Source organism: Dreissena polymorpha, chromosome 15 (genome assembly GCF_020536995.1).
Source record: "Dreissena polymorpha isolate Duluth1 chromosome 15, UMN_Dpol_1.0, whole genome shotgun sequence".
NCBI lineage: Eukaryota > Metazoa > Mollusca > Bivalvia > Myida > Dreissenidae > Dreissena > Dreissena polymorpha.
In genome coordinates, this window is record NC_068369.1 from 17,100,644 (window position 1) to 17,116,882 (window position 16,239).

A 16,239-nucleotide genomic window follows, 5' to 3' on the forward strand; every position below is an offset into this window, starting at 1 on the left:
CGTCGCCATTGCTTTGTTATGGGAACGGGTGTTTGTAATTAAATATTACCCTTGTGAAAGCACAATCAATGTTATGTCTTTTCACCTATGGCAACGGCATTGTGTTTAGATGAAAATCGTTACTCTAAGCCGATTATAATAGGCCAAGCTCTACTACATCTGGTCAAAGATATTCCGGTAATGGTAATTCACACAGTTTATGTATATTCCGTACTGTAATGGCAATTACTTGAAAAATACGGATTTGCTTGGGTGTTAATTCTGAGCCTTTCAAAGCTTAATTACATTATTTAAGGTTATTGACTTGTATTATTTGTTAAAGAGAATGTTTATGTTTTAAATTGAGTTTGCAATATAATTTGTTTAAGAGTGTTATCAACGTGCGCTTTTGTGCTACTAGTCAGTCGTAATAATACAACATTACGCATCGCCAGTGTCGATATAAACATATTTGAAGACCAACCATTAATAAGCTGGAAAATAAGTTTTCGTTTTCTGAATAAGTATATTTTTAAGTTAATTTCGGTATGAATATATTATATATTTAGAATATGCGGTTTTCAAATGAAAATTCATGTAATTATAGGCATACTTTTTGATGTTACCTAAATTAACAACTGAAGACTTATTCTGCTATATGATAAAATCGGCTCTGGATTGTGACAGTCTCCCCGCCAATGGAAATCGTTCTTCCAATACTGAACCAGGCGCTGGTTATGTTAGGCATTACTGCGGCGAGCGTCTAGGAATAAACAAGTGCTTAACTGAAAACTGGAATTAGTGGCTTTGACGGGACTTTACAGCTAAAACCGCGTACTTACACAAAATAATCGCACATTCGAAATTCAAGAATCGAGTAAACCTGTGATCCTTACTCGAAGTTTTTATGATAGCGTCAATAACAATCAATTGTGTTTATTTGGTGAATTTTTATCAATACTTTGCTTAGATAGAAAACTTGCATCATATCTCTTGCACTGCTTCGAAGTTTCAATTCAAATATTATATTAATAAATACAACTTTGTTTACATTCGTATTTGACACTGAGTTATGGCATTTATTCGCTGGACACTGCGTTGGAAGTCAGTTTCAAAAGGTAATCTTTTCATCATACGTAAGCAAATGTACGTAAGACCATATTTGGCTGTTTGCTGTAAAGGATATTATGTCGTAGAAAATTACTTTATATATGTATAATACTTAAACAGAGAAATTAAATTATGTATAAATGGCAAGTTTAATGAAATTATTTTGTATGTGTCACCCCGATATAGTCGTATAAACCACGGACTCTAGATGATATACGCTCCGTGTAATAACTCAATTTTATTAGACAATTCAATAAGTTTGCCTATGCTATGCAGCTTTCTTCGAAAACAATTATAAAATGCGTTATAATTTATTATACTTTATACGATATGTCAATTATTGACACCTTTTGGAACTATTTAAACAAAATTACACGGAAAATACTATTTCGATTTTTTTATGTTGACTATTTCCATAACAAAACTATAAAAGAATTGTTCAACGAATATCCGATCGAATTAAATGGACGTATTTAAGTTACAGTTATGCACATGCATCGTTTCTCAACGTTCGCTGTTCATATATTCATTTTGAAAGTTAATCTGCACATTAGTCCGTTTCGCGATACTCTCAATGTTAAAACTTTGCCACTTGTGTGGATTTTCTAAAGGTTACACAAAGGCCATGATATTTATATATAAAAGTATTTCATAAATCAAACATTGAACTCATAATTATGTATGTAAATACGATAGCTTACGAAAATTGTTAAATGAATCAATAATTACTATGATGCAGTTTGATTAGTCTATATACTAGCTTATGAATTAAATTATAGTTTTATTTTAAAATCTCAGTGGAAATTTGTGTTTGAAAAATCAGAGCTACGTTTTATTCTCCCACACTACTATTCAAATATTGAGTTGCACGTGTTTGAAATATTGAAAATATATCACTGTGAAACAACGACTAACTGAGAAAAACAATGAATTCATTAAGTCCTTTGCGAATCATGCTTAAATGAACCAAAAGGGATTTGAGCGTTCTTTGCTGTTTTAATTCCTCAATATAGCGTTTGTTTTTCTATATCAGTCGGCATGTTTAATTAAGATAATGTCACATATAGCGAACTTTGAAACACGATTTCAAAACTAAGTACAAGACTAACAGATAGTTCACTACCGTAAAAAAATCTTACTAAACAGTATTTCACAAAACTTCAGCATATGAAATATTTCTCCGCACTTGTGTAAGCGAACTCACGTATTGCAAAGATTATTATCGACAGAAAGGCGGTGATATTATCCCGGAGCGATTATTTTCATCGTGACCCGCTTGTTAATGGAATTCCTTACTTGCGGCAAATTACGCTTAGATCTTAATATTTTCCCTATTTGAAACCAATGATTGTGTCGATCTGTGGTGCATTTCGCGATATAATAATGCTTAGAAAGGATTTCTATAGATTAAGACAAAAGCATGCGAACCATATGGTATGTTAAATTAATGTTGGACCATATACATACTCTAATGACGGAGTTTCCTAAGCGATCATTTTTGCTTTTACGTTAATAACAATCTCGGAATTTTCATTAATTCATGGCCTGCAATTCCTTTAAACATGATGTAGCCAAATGTGTTTCTAACGTGGCATCACAGTTGTGCGGTAAAAGCATAGAGAGAAAAAAAGAAATAGTTACCACGATTGAATTTTACTGTATGCGTTGTCTTCCTTCGAATACCACATTCTCAAAAGCGAAGTGCTTAAATTTGTTACGCACATCCATTGTGAATCATACCAGGTATATGTAGATACTATCGCAAATATGATCGGATGCGAATTATTTTGGTCACCACTGCTATTGCTTTAGTATAAAGAGTATTCACTGTCACGATACGTATATTAATATTTAGATTAAAACCAGCGAATACATCAGAATGAAAAAAGTAATATTATGATTTATCAAAAATGTATATCGAATAGCAGTGATGAATTCATTTACGTGTGGTTTATCGTTACTTAAAGACCGGAATGAAGCATTTGAAGAATACATGACAAAATTAGCACTAATGTTACATGTTTTATTTCTCTTATAGTCGACATCCGTATTCTCACGGTATCCCTATTTCCGCGGTTTTTCCATTGCGCCCCCTTAGTATTGTTTACCTGTCAAATTTGCTGACCCCATTTCTTTTGCCGTCAGAAAACAGAATTTTCAGTGATAATGAGCAATATTTTGGTAAGTTGTGCTTGTAATTCGTGAGAAATACGTTTTTCCACCAAATTAAACAATTTTCATATTCAATTTTTTAGTATTTCAGCTTTTTACAACTTGTTGCACATCGTCAGCTCGCATTTTCCCGATCTCATTAATATGCAAATTTTACAAGCTCCGCCCATATGACTTAGGTTACACAACATATTTTAAAAATTAGGCCTTAACCCACTTAATTTTATACTGTAGGATGAACCTGAATGATCATGAGGTCTGGGTCTTAAAGATGCGACGATCAATTACCTATGATGACTTAGGCATGTAGACCAAGTTTTCCACCTCAACTAATAGACTTTCCTGATGTGAAATTGATTACACTGGGACAATGTGATGTTTATAAACATTGGGTGCATATGGCACACTGTACACATGTTAAAATGCTCAGAAGAGGAAGCCCCTTTAGGTGCATGCATAGAAGAGTAGCATTATGACTGTTGTGCAGTTCAAACGATTGTTAAACAGCTTATGTCCATTTTAAATAAAAAATAATCTTTGATAATTAATGTGCACCAAGGGGGCGATTATCATGTTTTAACTGTGATTTAGTTACCTAAAGACTGTTGACCTACTTACCGCGAGAATATGAATATGGCGTCGTGTACGCATCAGTGAACAGCATGGTGTATTAACTGCATGGCACGAAATACAAAAATATTATATAAATACTATTCAGATGGATATCAGCGGAAAAGTTGTTTATCTTCGCAAAGGAGTCCATAATTCATAAATAAAGTATTTCTTGCATTTTTTTTTAACGTTAAGTACCGCGAGAATACGGATGACTAGTATACTTTGAACTCATAATAATTCACATTCACTATTTTTGATGTTTGTTGGTGCTTGTCCCTTTCTGCGAAGACTAGCTATCTGAACGAGTATACTAAAATGTCCGCCTTTATGGCACGTCAATTAATCCTTATTTCGCACAGTTAATGGATTTTAGTCATGTAATAAATTTCATAGCTAATCCATTACATACATATTGCTTTAGCCATCTGTTAAGATGCATACTGTTTTCACACAATCATGGACGCGTTAAATATATGCCAATAGAAAACTGCTTCGACATTTTTATAACATGTTTTTATGCATGCACTTGCTATCGGATATAAATTAGTCTTACTAGAAATCGATATGAAAAATCTTATCGATGTAATTTAATAAATGACTGATCATACAGTTGCTAATTTTGAATTTAAGTCCTCTTACATGTTTATACCTAATTATTATTACTAAGACAAAATAATTATGTACTTTGATTTACGTATATTTTCAGGTTATCGTAAATAAATAAGGCTACCGATTGCATCTATTTGGCGGCAGACAATATTCAATAGGTAATCAACATGGACACCGACCAGAAGTTTGAATACAACAGTTCAATCACTGCCAACGCGACCACATTCATAGACGCCTCGGATAGAAACGACTCTTTTATGCCTGGACTTCATTTTGAAGCTCTATTCCCATTGAAATACAGTGGACCGATCAATGGGTATATTGCCCCTGTTCTTATTTTATTGACGGTGGTCACAAACACATTAGTAATCGCCGTGCTTTTAAAACGTCACATGCGTTCGCCCACCAATGTCCTTTTGGCAGGTATGGCTTTTAGCGACATGATGACGGGAGTTATACCGTTGCCTGTTTTTATTTACTTTTTTTCGATGGGACATTACGAAGAATACTTACCAGTTGAATGGTGCCTTCCGTACAAGATTTTATATGAAAACATACCGACCATTTTCCATACCGCGTCTATATGGCTGACAGTAGGTCTGGCTGTTCAACGGTATATATACATTTGCCATTCGTTGCAAGCAAGGACATGGTGTACAATACCAAATGTGATTCGTGCAACGGTCATTGTATATATTGTCGCCATTTTGTCGCAGATTGCTCGCTTTTTGGACTTCGAAGTAGTCCCTCGGGAAGTCCCCTCTAGAATTGATGTCAATAAGACGATAGATGGGTGTGATATAAAAAGCAGACCGTGGGCAGCGAACAATCAAGTAATGTACCAAAACATATATTTTTGGTTCCGCATAATCTTCATTCATCTTGTCCCTTGTACGTCGTTAGTAGTGCTTAATGGCTTGCTGATTTCTGCTATGCGGAAAGCGTCCATCCGACGAATGCAGCTACTTAAACAAAATAAGAAGAGTGAATCTAAGAAGTTAAAGGAAAGCAACTGTACAACATTGATGCTGGTGGCTGTTGTAGGCCTATTCCTACTTGTTGAATTTCCGCTCGGTATTATTATGACACTATACGTGACCGATAACACGTTTAATCTAAACCTTTTCTCGATGGATGTGTACCTGATAATGACTTCAATGTCGAACTTTTTCATACTGTTGAGTTATCCGCTGAATTTCTTCATCTACTGTGGAATGAGCAGACAATTTCGCGAGACATTCAAACGACTGTTCAATGGCCGGTCTATGCCATTAAAGGAGGAATGTTCGCAGTACATGACCCTTCCAACTGAAAATGGAAAAACCGTATTCACAGGACCGGAAACTGCTTTATAATGGTATTATGTTAAGACGGTTGGACAAATTGACACTATCAAAGAACGTGGACATGCGTTAATAACATGTCGATGATTCTTTATAACTAGGTTGAAACGTGAACCCCAAAAAAAACATTATGTATCTAGTTAAATCTATGTAACCAGAACACAACTACCATTGAACAGTTGGCTATTACTATAAAGAATACGTTTTTTATGGGTTAATTTTATTTTACGAAATATTTTACGAAATATTCATTGATTTTGATTATTTATGTGGCTAAAATCCGATGTGTTGGAAAACAGGCCCGCCTTTAAATCCAATGTTAAAATTAAATTTGTGCATTTTCTTTGAAATTGTAACTATTTGCAGGTAATCACTACTTCTCGTTTGTTGTCGTCTTGCCCTTATAGATGAACGTTTGTCTGATTTAAGCGTTAGCTGAACAAATTCTAAACATAATTTGATATACGCAAAATTACGAAATCGGTGTTTGCTGTTTCCACTCAAAACCAGAGGACTACATAGCCGATGTGTGTGGTTTTGATCCCCGGCCCGGTCTCATATCTTGTGTAGGTATTATAAAGGAAATCTTCTCAACGATTGTTCTGAGTTGTGAGCTCGGGAAAAACCGCATATACCGGCAACCTCCGGGCAGAGATTCAACTTAAACCAGCATTGCTGGATCAAATCCTGCTTCGTAACCAACCACGTGATGTCTAGCCACGTGGTACAATTATTTTACCGTTTCTATTTTTTTAATTTATGTATTTTTTGTATAATGAATCTAAACGTACACACAATTAAAAAAATAGACACATTTTCATAATTCAATTCTTAAAGAAAAAAATAATCCTACCGAAACTGGTAGGATTTTCTTTTGATGGCAAAGATTGTATGTTAGAGCATGGAACGACAACTCTGGATAGAGCTTGCTATTCCTGGTGAAGAGTGAGATGTTTAATTGACCTCATTGATTCTACTGGAATACTGTTTACAACGGCGAAGGGATCCAACTAAACACACGGAACAAAAGCTTTTCCCAAATGAATAGCGGTCATTGTTGTCGAAAAGATGAAAATGGCTTCATATCGTACGGACTTAACGCGTTGAATCTTACCGCATTGATACAGAATACAGAAAGCGATAGCGAGGGCAAATGAAAAGGTCAAGTGAATATTCGACGAACAATTGACTCATTAACACGGAATAAAGTTCACGGTATAGCCTTACATATATGTACCTTTTATATTAATCACTTTTGCTTTTTTTCCTCGCAAGATGGTGTGTATGTTTTGATGTGGGTATACATGGCGATTTATAAACGTTGCGATGGTGGCATTACACAAGACGAAAATCGGATTAAACCGAACTAAAATTATATCGTTAATATATAACGTACGCTTAGCCGGCATAATTGCGCATCCTAAATCAAAATATATTATGAATGACGTTATGTTGTTCACATGGTGTTTGTGTGTGGGTGGGTGGTGTCTGTGTGATCGATGAACGATGCTTTAGTGTTATTTTGTTATCAATCAACTGTGTGCTTTAGGAGCTCATACGTATGTATACACATGTATAAAACGATTGTTGCTTTGTAAATACATGTAATACCCGATTTGCTTTGTGGTTTTCAACAATTTTAAATGTATTTAATATAAGCATATATACATTTATTTTTATCGATTAATTATCGTGTTTGTATCAGAGTTACTCGTTTCATTGATGCATACATTATTTGTTTATTTATCGCTTTTTTGCAAAGTCAGAGGAGAACATAACGTGACATCAAGCTGGCGACGTCCACCCGGAGACAGGTTATTTTCGCCGTTGTATGCTCTTTATTAATGTTATTAGTAAAACAAAATCGATCACTTCCCAGCCATATTAGCAAGATAGTGTTTGGCGTTATTTCGTATTGTTATTCGCTTTACATCTCGACTTGTCTCGCTACAAAAATCTAAGCGGGATCTCAAAATTATAGCTACCGCTTAGAAAATTCGTAGCGAGTAAAGTCGAGATATTAAGCAAATATTAAAATATTATAATAATATATAACATATAGACAAATATAATTTTCGTATTGATAGAGCTGGAATGTGAGTGGCATTTCACAATCAAACAAAAGTAATAAAGGGAAATAATAGGTATACAACGGAAAAAAATGTTTCAGCACGGACGTCGCCATCTTGATCGTCACGTAATTACCTACTCTGAAAGATAAAAAACTGCTTATCAATGGACACACTTTAAGTATCGTCTCTAACTATTTTGTGCATATAGATAGATCTCAAAATAAAACTGGCTAAATAGAATTACACCAGCTTATTTATGCGCGAGAATTGTTTAAAACTTAACATACAGTTTAACATTGAACATGTATTACTATTGACAACATGTACTCAATGGTTCATGTTTAACCCAACATAAAAACTCATTTGTGTTGTTGTCAAATTCCGTGATTTATTGTTAAATATAAACGATGTCGTTTAAAGATATGCATTTCATTGGTTACTATGTCATTTGGACAATATCATGTTTGTACATGTATCATACTTGCGTGTTAAGTCAGCGAATGCCAGTAATAGTTACAAGATGCTGTTTTTGTATTATAGTTTATTATCACATCTCTTGTTAAATATGTGTAAAGTTTATTCTTTGTTTTGGTCTATGGTTTATCTGTATTCCTTAGACCTTTATCTGACTCGGTGCTTTCATTAAAGTTCGCGACATCATCACGTGACTTTGTTTATTTAGTTCTTACACTACTGTTAAGGATGTGACGCCTACCATATCAGTGAATACAATCATATTAATTTCTTAACTTGTTTTAAACTACTGCAAAATATCGATTGATTGTTGTTGAATAACTTATGTTTATGCCCGCTCTTCAGCACCAACATCCAATGACTCTAATCAGAATCACGTTCAAAACCAAGATGCGTTTAAATATATAAGTGTTAAAGTGTGCACATAATGAAATGTAAAAAGAGCACGTGTTAGCACCGCGGGAAGTATTTCCGCGACACGGTGTGTAACAAAAAGAGACATTCAAACTCAATTACAGTTCCTGCCATTTTAATAAAATCAGGTCCGCAGGCGTTTTTATCAGTCCATGTTCGGAGCTCAATTTGATAAGAGGGTATCAATTTTATGAAGTCCTGATTTTTGAAACAATTATACTAGCATTGAACAACACACACTTATTTATCCTAAGGTGTTTTGATTTTCCGACATAGATAAAAAAACTAACCTCACAAACGTATTAAGGTAAAGTGCTAATGACATGGTGAACAAGTTAAACGGCATACAGCGTATTTGTTTCCGCTTTATATGTAAGGTCGAGGGATTTTAAGTTTACTCGTTCTTAAAAATAAGTGATCGACATTCTAGTTAACGAATACAAATCAGTGCCTCATCGCTTTTCAATGCATTAGGATCGGCGCAAACGAAAAACGACTCGTCAATCATAATAAGTTTTATATATAAACAAAGGATGTCTTGCTAAATAAAAAACAGAACGATACGGTTGAAAGTTATTATCTATTTGTCTGACAAATGTAGCATGATGTGAAGTAAACTATCAACATGAATTATAGAAATGCTGGCATAATTAGACATTAGATTGTGTGACGTTATAAATAGCAGTAGTGTTATATTTGAAAAAAAGATTCATTTGTTCCGCATAAATACGGAACAAGAAAATGCTTGAGACACGAACATTATATACACGCATAACTGTTTCGATTAACAATTAATCCTCAGAATAGTGTAAGCCAATTCATGCTTCCATAGATAGTCCCCTTTATCGACTTCTGAGTTAAAAGTTCTGGAGATGTTCAATTACTAAAATGGCTTTGTTTAACACATAAATAGTATATCATATAAACATAAACCGAACACAGAGACCAGAAACTAATTCAAGACTATCGCATGTCCATAACAAAATGCTATGTTTTATAATGTTATTCAGGAAAACACGAAGTATCAAAAAAAATAACGATTTAGATGATTTACAAATGCTTCTGAGATGTTTGTTCACACACTGCTTACTAACTTTTTTAGTTTATTTAAGGTTGCTCCAACGGTATAGCCGTCCGTGTCTGTATGCATTCGTATTGCCTATATTGCGTCAGTCACATATAAGATGGTGTTTATCCAAATGCTCACAGCTTTATTTAAAAATGCTTTTTGGATAATACGTCTGCGTCTCCTTACAACTTGAAGTAAATATACAACTATCTAACAGATTACCGACTTTTCAAGGGCATACTTATTAACGTTCTTGCTCCAAGTAGTTCCATGTATGACGTTAACAAATGTAATTATTCGCGAAACTGTGGTACACATATGTAGGCGTCCAACAATTGAATGTGTAGGTATATCAAATTGTATAGTTATATTTAGTACTATTCACGAGATTCAACATTACTCGATAACGCCTCTTGCAGTTCGCTATGAACGCTTCCTACGTTACAATGTTGTCACCAATTTATCCCAACCAAACATGCGAGACGCTCATAGCTTTACATTCTTGTCTGCAATGTAACCGTTGATTGATATTTTATTGCTCACTCGCACGCAAATCTTCCAGGCAGGACCAAAGCAAATATTGCTTTTTGGCAAATGTGCAAAAAATTGCGTTATGTGGCAAATGGGCATGAGCAAATACGTCTGTCAATAGAATAACAAAACCCTTTCACTTGAAACAGCACCCGTTAAAGTGATATTATGTGCATCTAACAGTATATTCTATGTTTAAAGGTGTCTGTCGCAACCGTTGTTTATTTTTGGTGTTTTCACTTCATATACTCTTATATTTGTTGATGCAGCATCAACATACTAAAACAATATCACGGAAAGAGACAAATAATGCATTTGAATATCAACCGTACTTTCGTTATTACAACTGACGACAGAAATGATTCGATGTACGATGTGATTCTAAATTAAGTTTTAGTGCAGATTCGTTCATACGCCACACGAACACTAACTCCGATCCTAATAAAAAGAAAACTTAGAGGACTGTACGGTCATGTAAAATATCGAATATAATATATATTTTTTTATAAACAACTGGTAGCAAGTTGAGTTGCAGACAATTGGTAAGTTACCACATTTAAACAAACTATTTTGACCTGTTAATTCTTTTCAGCTCAATTCAGCAGTGAAAAATGCCCAAAATATCACTTTAACAAACACGTCTTTAGTAAAATATATAACATTTAATATGAAGCGATTCAATGCGTGTGCGTAGTGTAGAATGGACGCAATTAATGATAACCGTGCCTGGTATTGAGGAACGTCGCAATATCGCACATTAAACAAATGAGTCGTGTTCTGAGAAAACTGGGCATAATGCATGTGCGTCCGCACAGGCTAATCAGAGACGATACTTTCCGCCTATATTGGATTTTTGCTAAGAAGAGACTTCATTTATACGAAAATGTCATAAAAGCGGAAAGTGTCGTCCCTGAATAGCCTGTGCGAATTGCACAGGCTAATCTGGGACGACACTATACGCACATGCATTATGCCCAGTTTTCTTAGAGCACGACTCAAATAAGTCTCGCTGTGGGAAAACCAAACTTAATGCTTAAGCGTAAATTATCGTCACAGATAAACCTCTGCAGTCCACGCAGTCTTATATGTGGAAAAACTGTCAGTATTTATTTGATTTGCGCATATAGAGACCTCATCCCGACGTAAAATTATATAGAAGCGGAAAGTGACATGAACCTAATTAGCCTGTGCATAAAGACCGGGTTTTCTCTGAGCAACGGTTTTAACCAATCTTAACCGGAATACATTGAAATATTTATTGACAGTAGCTTTTTATTCTTTGTTTTCCGCATTTTCTTTACCACCAGACATTTCTATATCGCGTTAAGTAATTTACATTGAAAAACTGTTTTAAACTGCATGTATTGATATGTTTAGAATTGATTTTCGTTTTAAAAACACGGATGCCTATTGAACAATGTCAATCCTTATGATAAACAATGTTCTGTTTAAAGGGAGATTATACGATTTTGTCAAATATTTATGAATTCATATAAAATGTGTAAACAAAACTTATAATACATATATTTCGATATAAATTAAAATAAAAGTTAAGATGAATATGTGTCAAAAATGCGAAATAAGCCAAATATTTTATTTTAAAATCGAAAATGTCTGTACGGTCGAATTCGCAAGCATGTACGATGTGAATCTAAATTAAGTTTTACGGATCATTTTAATTTCCTGCAACGATATCTATTCATACGAGACACGAACACTGACTCCGATCCTAATAAAAAGACATGCTTCGGTTATTTTAGGAAAATATGTGCGAAATATCTTCGTCGCAATCGGCTCGGGCGCTAATTTGTCTTTGCTGCATTTTATGAAATTCGTCTTCAATGTATATTTTTTCTTGCCTATTTGGTGTTATTGCAACATATTTTTATCAATATAATACAATTTAACACATGTAAAAATCGTATAATCTCCCTTTAAGCTGCATCAGAAAGAGATAAACCTTATCATAATAAAAAGTATGCAGTACTTGATGTCTGAGATGAGCATACATTTGCCAAAATATACAGAAAGTACTGGACAAGGTACCTACGTTAACGCAACACGTGTCACCGCATTTAATTGACCAGCGCAAACCATTGGAGTGTTAAGTAGCTTAAAGGAGCTAACACAACTCACCAATAGCCCAGAAGAAATCGTCCCCAACTCAGGTGTAAATAAAAACATATGTTTTAGCAGATCAAGTCACATTTAATTGCACTAGGATATAATTCATACCAATATTATTACCATTTAACTACATTTGTATTAACTATTCAATTCGTGGAACAAGACGCACCAGCAAACCAGAATAAAACTATCTGTAGAATGACACAATTAAACAAATCATGTGTCCTACTAAACTAACTGTATCATCGTTATTTATTATGTTCGCTTATACAAGCGTTAGCAATGAAAATAACTGCTTAATAATGCACACATTCCGAAAAATACAAAACGCAGCAACATAAGTCAAGCACAATTATAAGGTAGCCGAAAGTATTGTCTCCAACCTATTTAGATACATTTATGTCTCCAACAGTACAAATAGTTATCCAATTTGCATCCGACTGACTGTGACATTTGAGCAAAACCCAAACCGGTGACAGAGGCTGATTATGGTCCCTAGTACAGTTATGTGTGTAAATGTACAATTTATGACTGACTTTCGAAATGCGTGTATATAGCATAGATGTAAAACAATACATTATTCGACTATTCTATAATAAAAAGAACAATAGCATAACATTCTTTTCCATACAAATGGTACGCAATTAAAAAACACAATATGACACGATTTTGGAAAAGTAATAAGTTTTATTTATCTATTACACCCTTATGCTTATTTTAGCATAAGTACATTCGATCTGTTTGTAACGACCTTATGAGCCGTTGCATATGGAACGCCTAGTCTGTCTCCTGTTTACTATTGATATATTGAAGTTTTCATTGAACTGATGTGGGTTTATATCAAATGATATCTGTTTATAATAGAATGCTGTGTGCTGGCCATATTATGCTGTGTGTTCGTGATGGTATGATGTGTGGTTGTAATGGTATGATGTGTGTTTGTGATGGTATGATGTGTGGTTGTGATGGTATTATGTGTGTTTTTGGTGATATGATATGTGTTTACCATAGTCGGCTGTGTGTCTGTCATGGTATGTTTAAATCATTTACTATGTGCTTATGATGTGTGTTTGCCAAAGTATGGTGAGTGTATGTGATGGTAGTCTGTGTGTTTGTGGTGGTATGCTATGTGCTGTTCATAGTATGCTGTGTTTTGACATGGCATGCTACATGCGAATGAAAATAACGCCAACTTACATCATAGCGAATGAAAAGGACATCATGTTAGATAAACCCACAAGATGGTACAACAAACACACAGCATACCATGATAAACACCTAGCATACAATGACAAACACACAGCATTCCATGACGAAAACACAGAATAACATCACAAACACACAGCTTACAATCACAGACACACACCATACCATCACATACACACACCATACTATTTAAGCACACAGCATAGTATTATAAGCACATATCATATGATTTAAACCAACCCCTGAACGTCGATAATCCAAACTGAGTAGGATAATTCAAACTGAAGAACAAATGGCGACATAAATATAGACTTCAGTCATTTATTTCTAAGAACACGTTTATTTAAGTTGAGTTATGACATAATAAACGTTTCTTTTGTATAAAATGTTATTTGCTGGATACAATGCGCTAATAAACCCATAAAAATTAAAAACAATTACGTCGAAATAAAATGAATATGTTTGAAAATCTGGAAAAAGTAAATGAAATGTTCGAAAGTTTTAGGTCAAAACAATTATATTCGAATGTGTTTAATGTTTTAAGGCTTGGACCTATGTATTAACCTTTCATATATGTATGTTCAAAATTTGATTGGCGTAAATGCTCGAAAACGCGATATATTCGTATTTATTTGGGACAAGAATATACAAATTGGATAATGACCTAACTAGTGTATGGATAATTTCAAACTAACATTAGGAAGTCGATGGATAATGACCAAACTGCCAGATTTCTTTATGTTAAGATTTATGTAAAATGAACACTCTTGTAAAATATTTCGAGATTTATCAGCAGAAGCATTTTAGCACATTGTTAAACAATCATCATTCAAAAACAATTTTGTTTTCTTTTTATGTGAAACATGTTTTCTTTTTTTTCTTCTTTTCTTCTTCTTCGTCTTCAAATGACAACTAATATTCTTCGTCATGCCGATCGATCTCCATTTCCGCCAAAATAGTTGTACTGAAAAATGTACATTTCATAAAACTTTGTTCAAATGTTGAAAATAAATAAGCATTTCATACAAATGCCTCTATCAGTCTGGTCCTACCACGTAGCGAAATAAAGCCAATACTATGTGCCCAAACCCCGGCTCTAAAACTATTTGCCACAAGTTTCAAGGAGCGAATCGACGGTATTTCCCTATATAATCAATTATCAAATATTCAAAATTACAAAAAGTTTAAATTTAATTAACATAAAATCGGAAGCAATAATACGTAATTGGTGAAATTGGAAAGAAAAATAGTTAAAAGTCCACAAATATTATTCAAACCAAGGTTTCAATAAGGTTCAAATTGATTCCATATACAACTCGCAAGCTTTCTATGCTAAAATACAGTTAAAAGTCGTTTATCGTCAATGAGCATGCGCATTGCGGGGTACTGTACAATTCACTCGTAAATATTTTACTACTACTTCAATTTTCCCGCGCCGGCGAAAAGGGTCACGCGGAAAACTTTTTATTATTATTGAAAAACATAATTTACAGAAGATTTTTAATATATATGTCTGTGTATTGAGAAATCATTTAATATGTTCTTTCAATATGTAAATATATTTCGGAAAGTAAAATGCTATACTAGCCGTCGATATGTTCCTTAAATATGTGTGTACCATTCGATGCAATCTTTCTGATATAATGTAAAATGAATCAGATCAGTAATGCCTCAAATAATATTCGAAACTTCTAAATTAAATATGGTGACAAATACCTGAATCAGCGGGGTAAGTGCCACTTTAACCTGCAGCTTCGACTCGAACCAGTTTAAATCAAGTGATTAAATAATAAATAGGGACATTTTTAAATTCCTATGCTTTTCATTCTATCCAAAATGACATGGAACACTTGTTATGACACCTCTGTGTACGTAGAATGCAAATTTCGCATGCTTATTTTGCTTCTAATCTCAATAGTATATATATGCAAGTTCAGTTGAAATTGATTTCACTAATAACAAATAAATGTATGTTGATGTTCGTTGAAAGTATTTTTTATATTCCATTATACACATCGTGTGAGTTTTTTGGTTATAAATAGTTGTTTTCAAAGAATAATATCCAACTTGTCTTTGGAAAACATGTTCGATACATCGCAGTTTGTGCATTATCCATTTTAAGTTTGGTTATTATCCACAATTTTTTTTATATCAGTTTAGATTTATCCATAAAATTTTATACCCGTCCTGCAAACACATGATTTTAACACAGAAACACACTATGTGTTAAAAGTAAAATTTCAAAGGACATTCATGATATAATTTGGCATATCTCTGTTACAGTTTCGTTCGCTCTTTTGTCAATTAACGTGTAAAAAATTCAATATATATATAGGTCGCATTTCATGAAAATTAGCATTTTCCGAAGACAAATATATCGTGTTTTACTAGAAAACTATTAAATCATTGCAAAACTCAAAACGCATGCGTGTGTCAGACATTCATTATCACATGTGTAGAAAAATTACGTCATAATAGTTACTTAATTAGCAGAAATGATCAAATAATCACATACCTT

The 16,239-nt window shown here is 33.8% G+C and overlaps 1 protein-coding gene across 1 annotated transcript; it reads left to right on the forward strand.

Annotated features, from left to right (window-relative positions):
* Positions 1–748: 748 nt before the first annotated feature.
* LOC127860480 (sex peptide receptor-like) lies at positions 749–8,529 on the forward strand. Its single transcript, XM_052398569.1, has 2 exons — positions 749–1,097; positions 4,583–8,529. Exon 2 carries the CDS (start codon positions 4,653–4,655, stop codon positions 5,838–5,840), a length of 1,188 nt encoding a protein of 395 aa, XP_052254529.1. The 5' UTR covers positions 749–1,097; positions 4,583–4,652; the 3' UTR covers positions 5,841–8,529.
* Positions 8,530–16,239: the final 7,710 nt, after the last annotated feature.

What these genes read in the sequence shown, in the direction of transcription:
- LOC127860480 (XM_052398569.1), top strand. Translation starts at nt 4,653, where the DNA reads ATGGACACCGACCAGAAGTTTGAATACAACAGTTCAATCACTGCCAAC.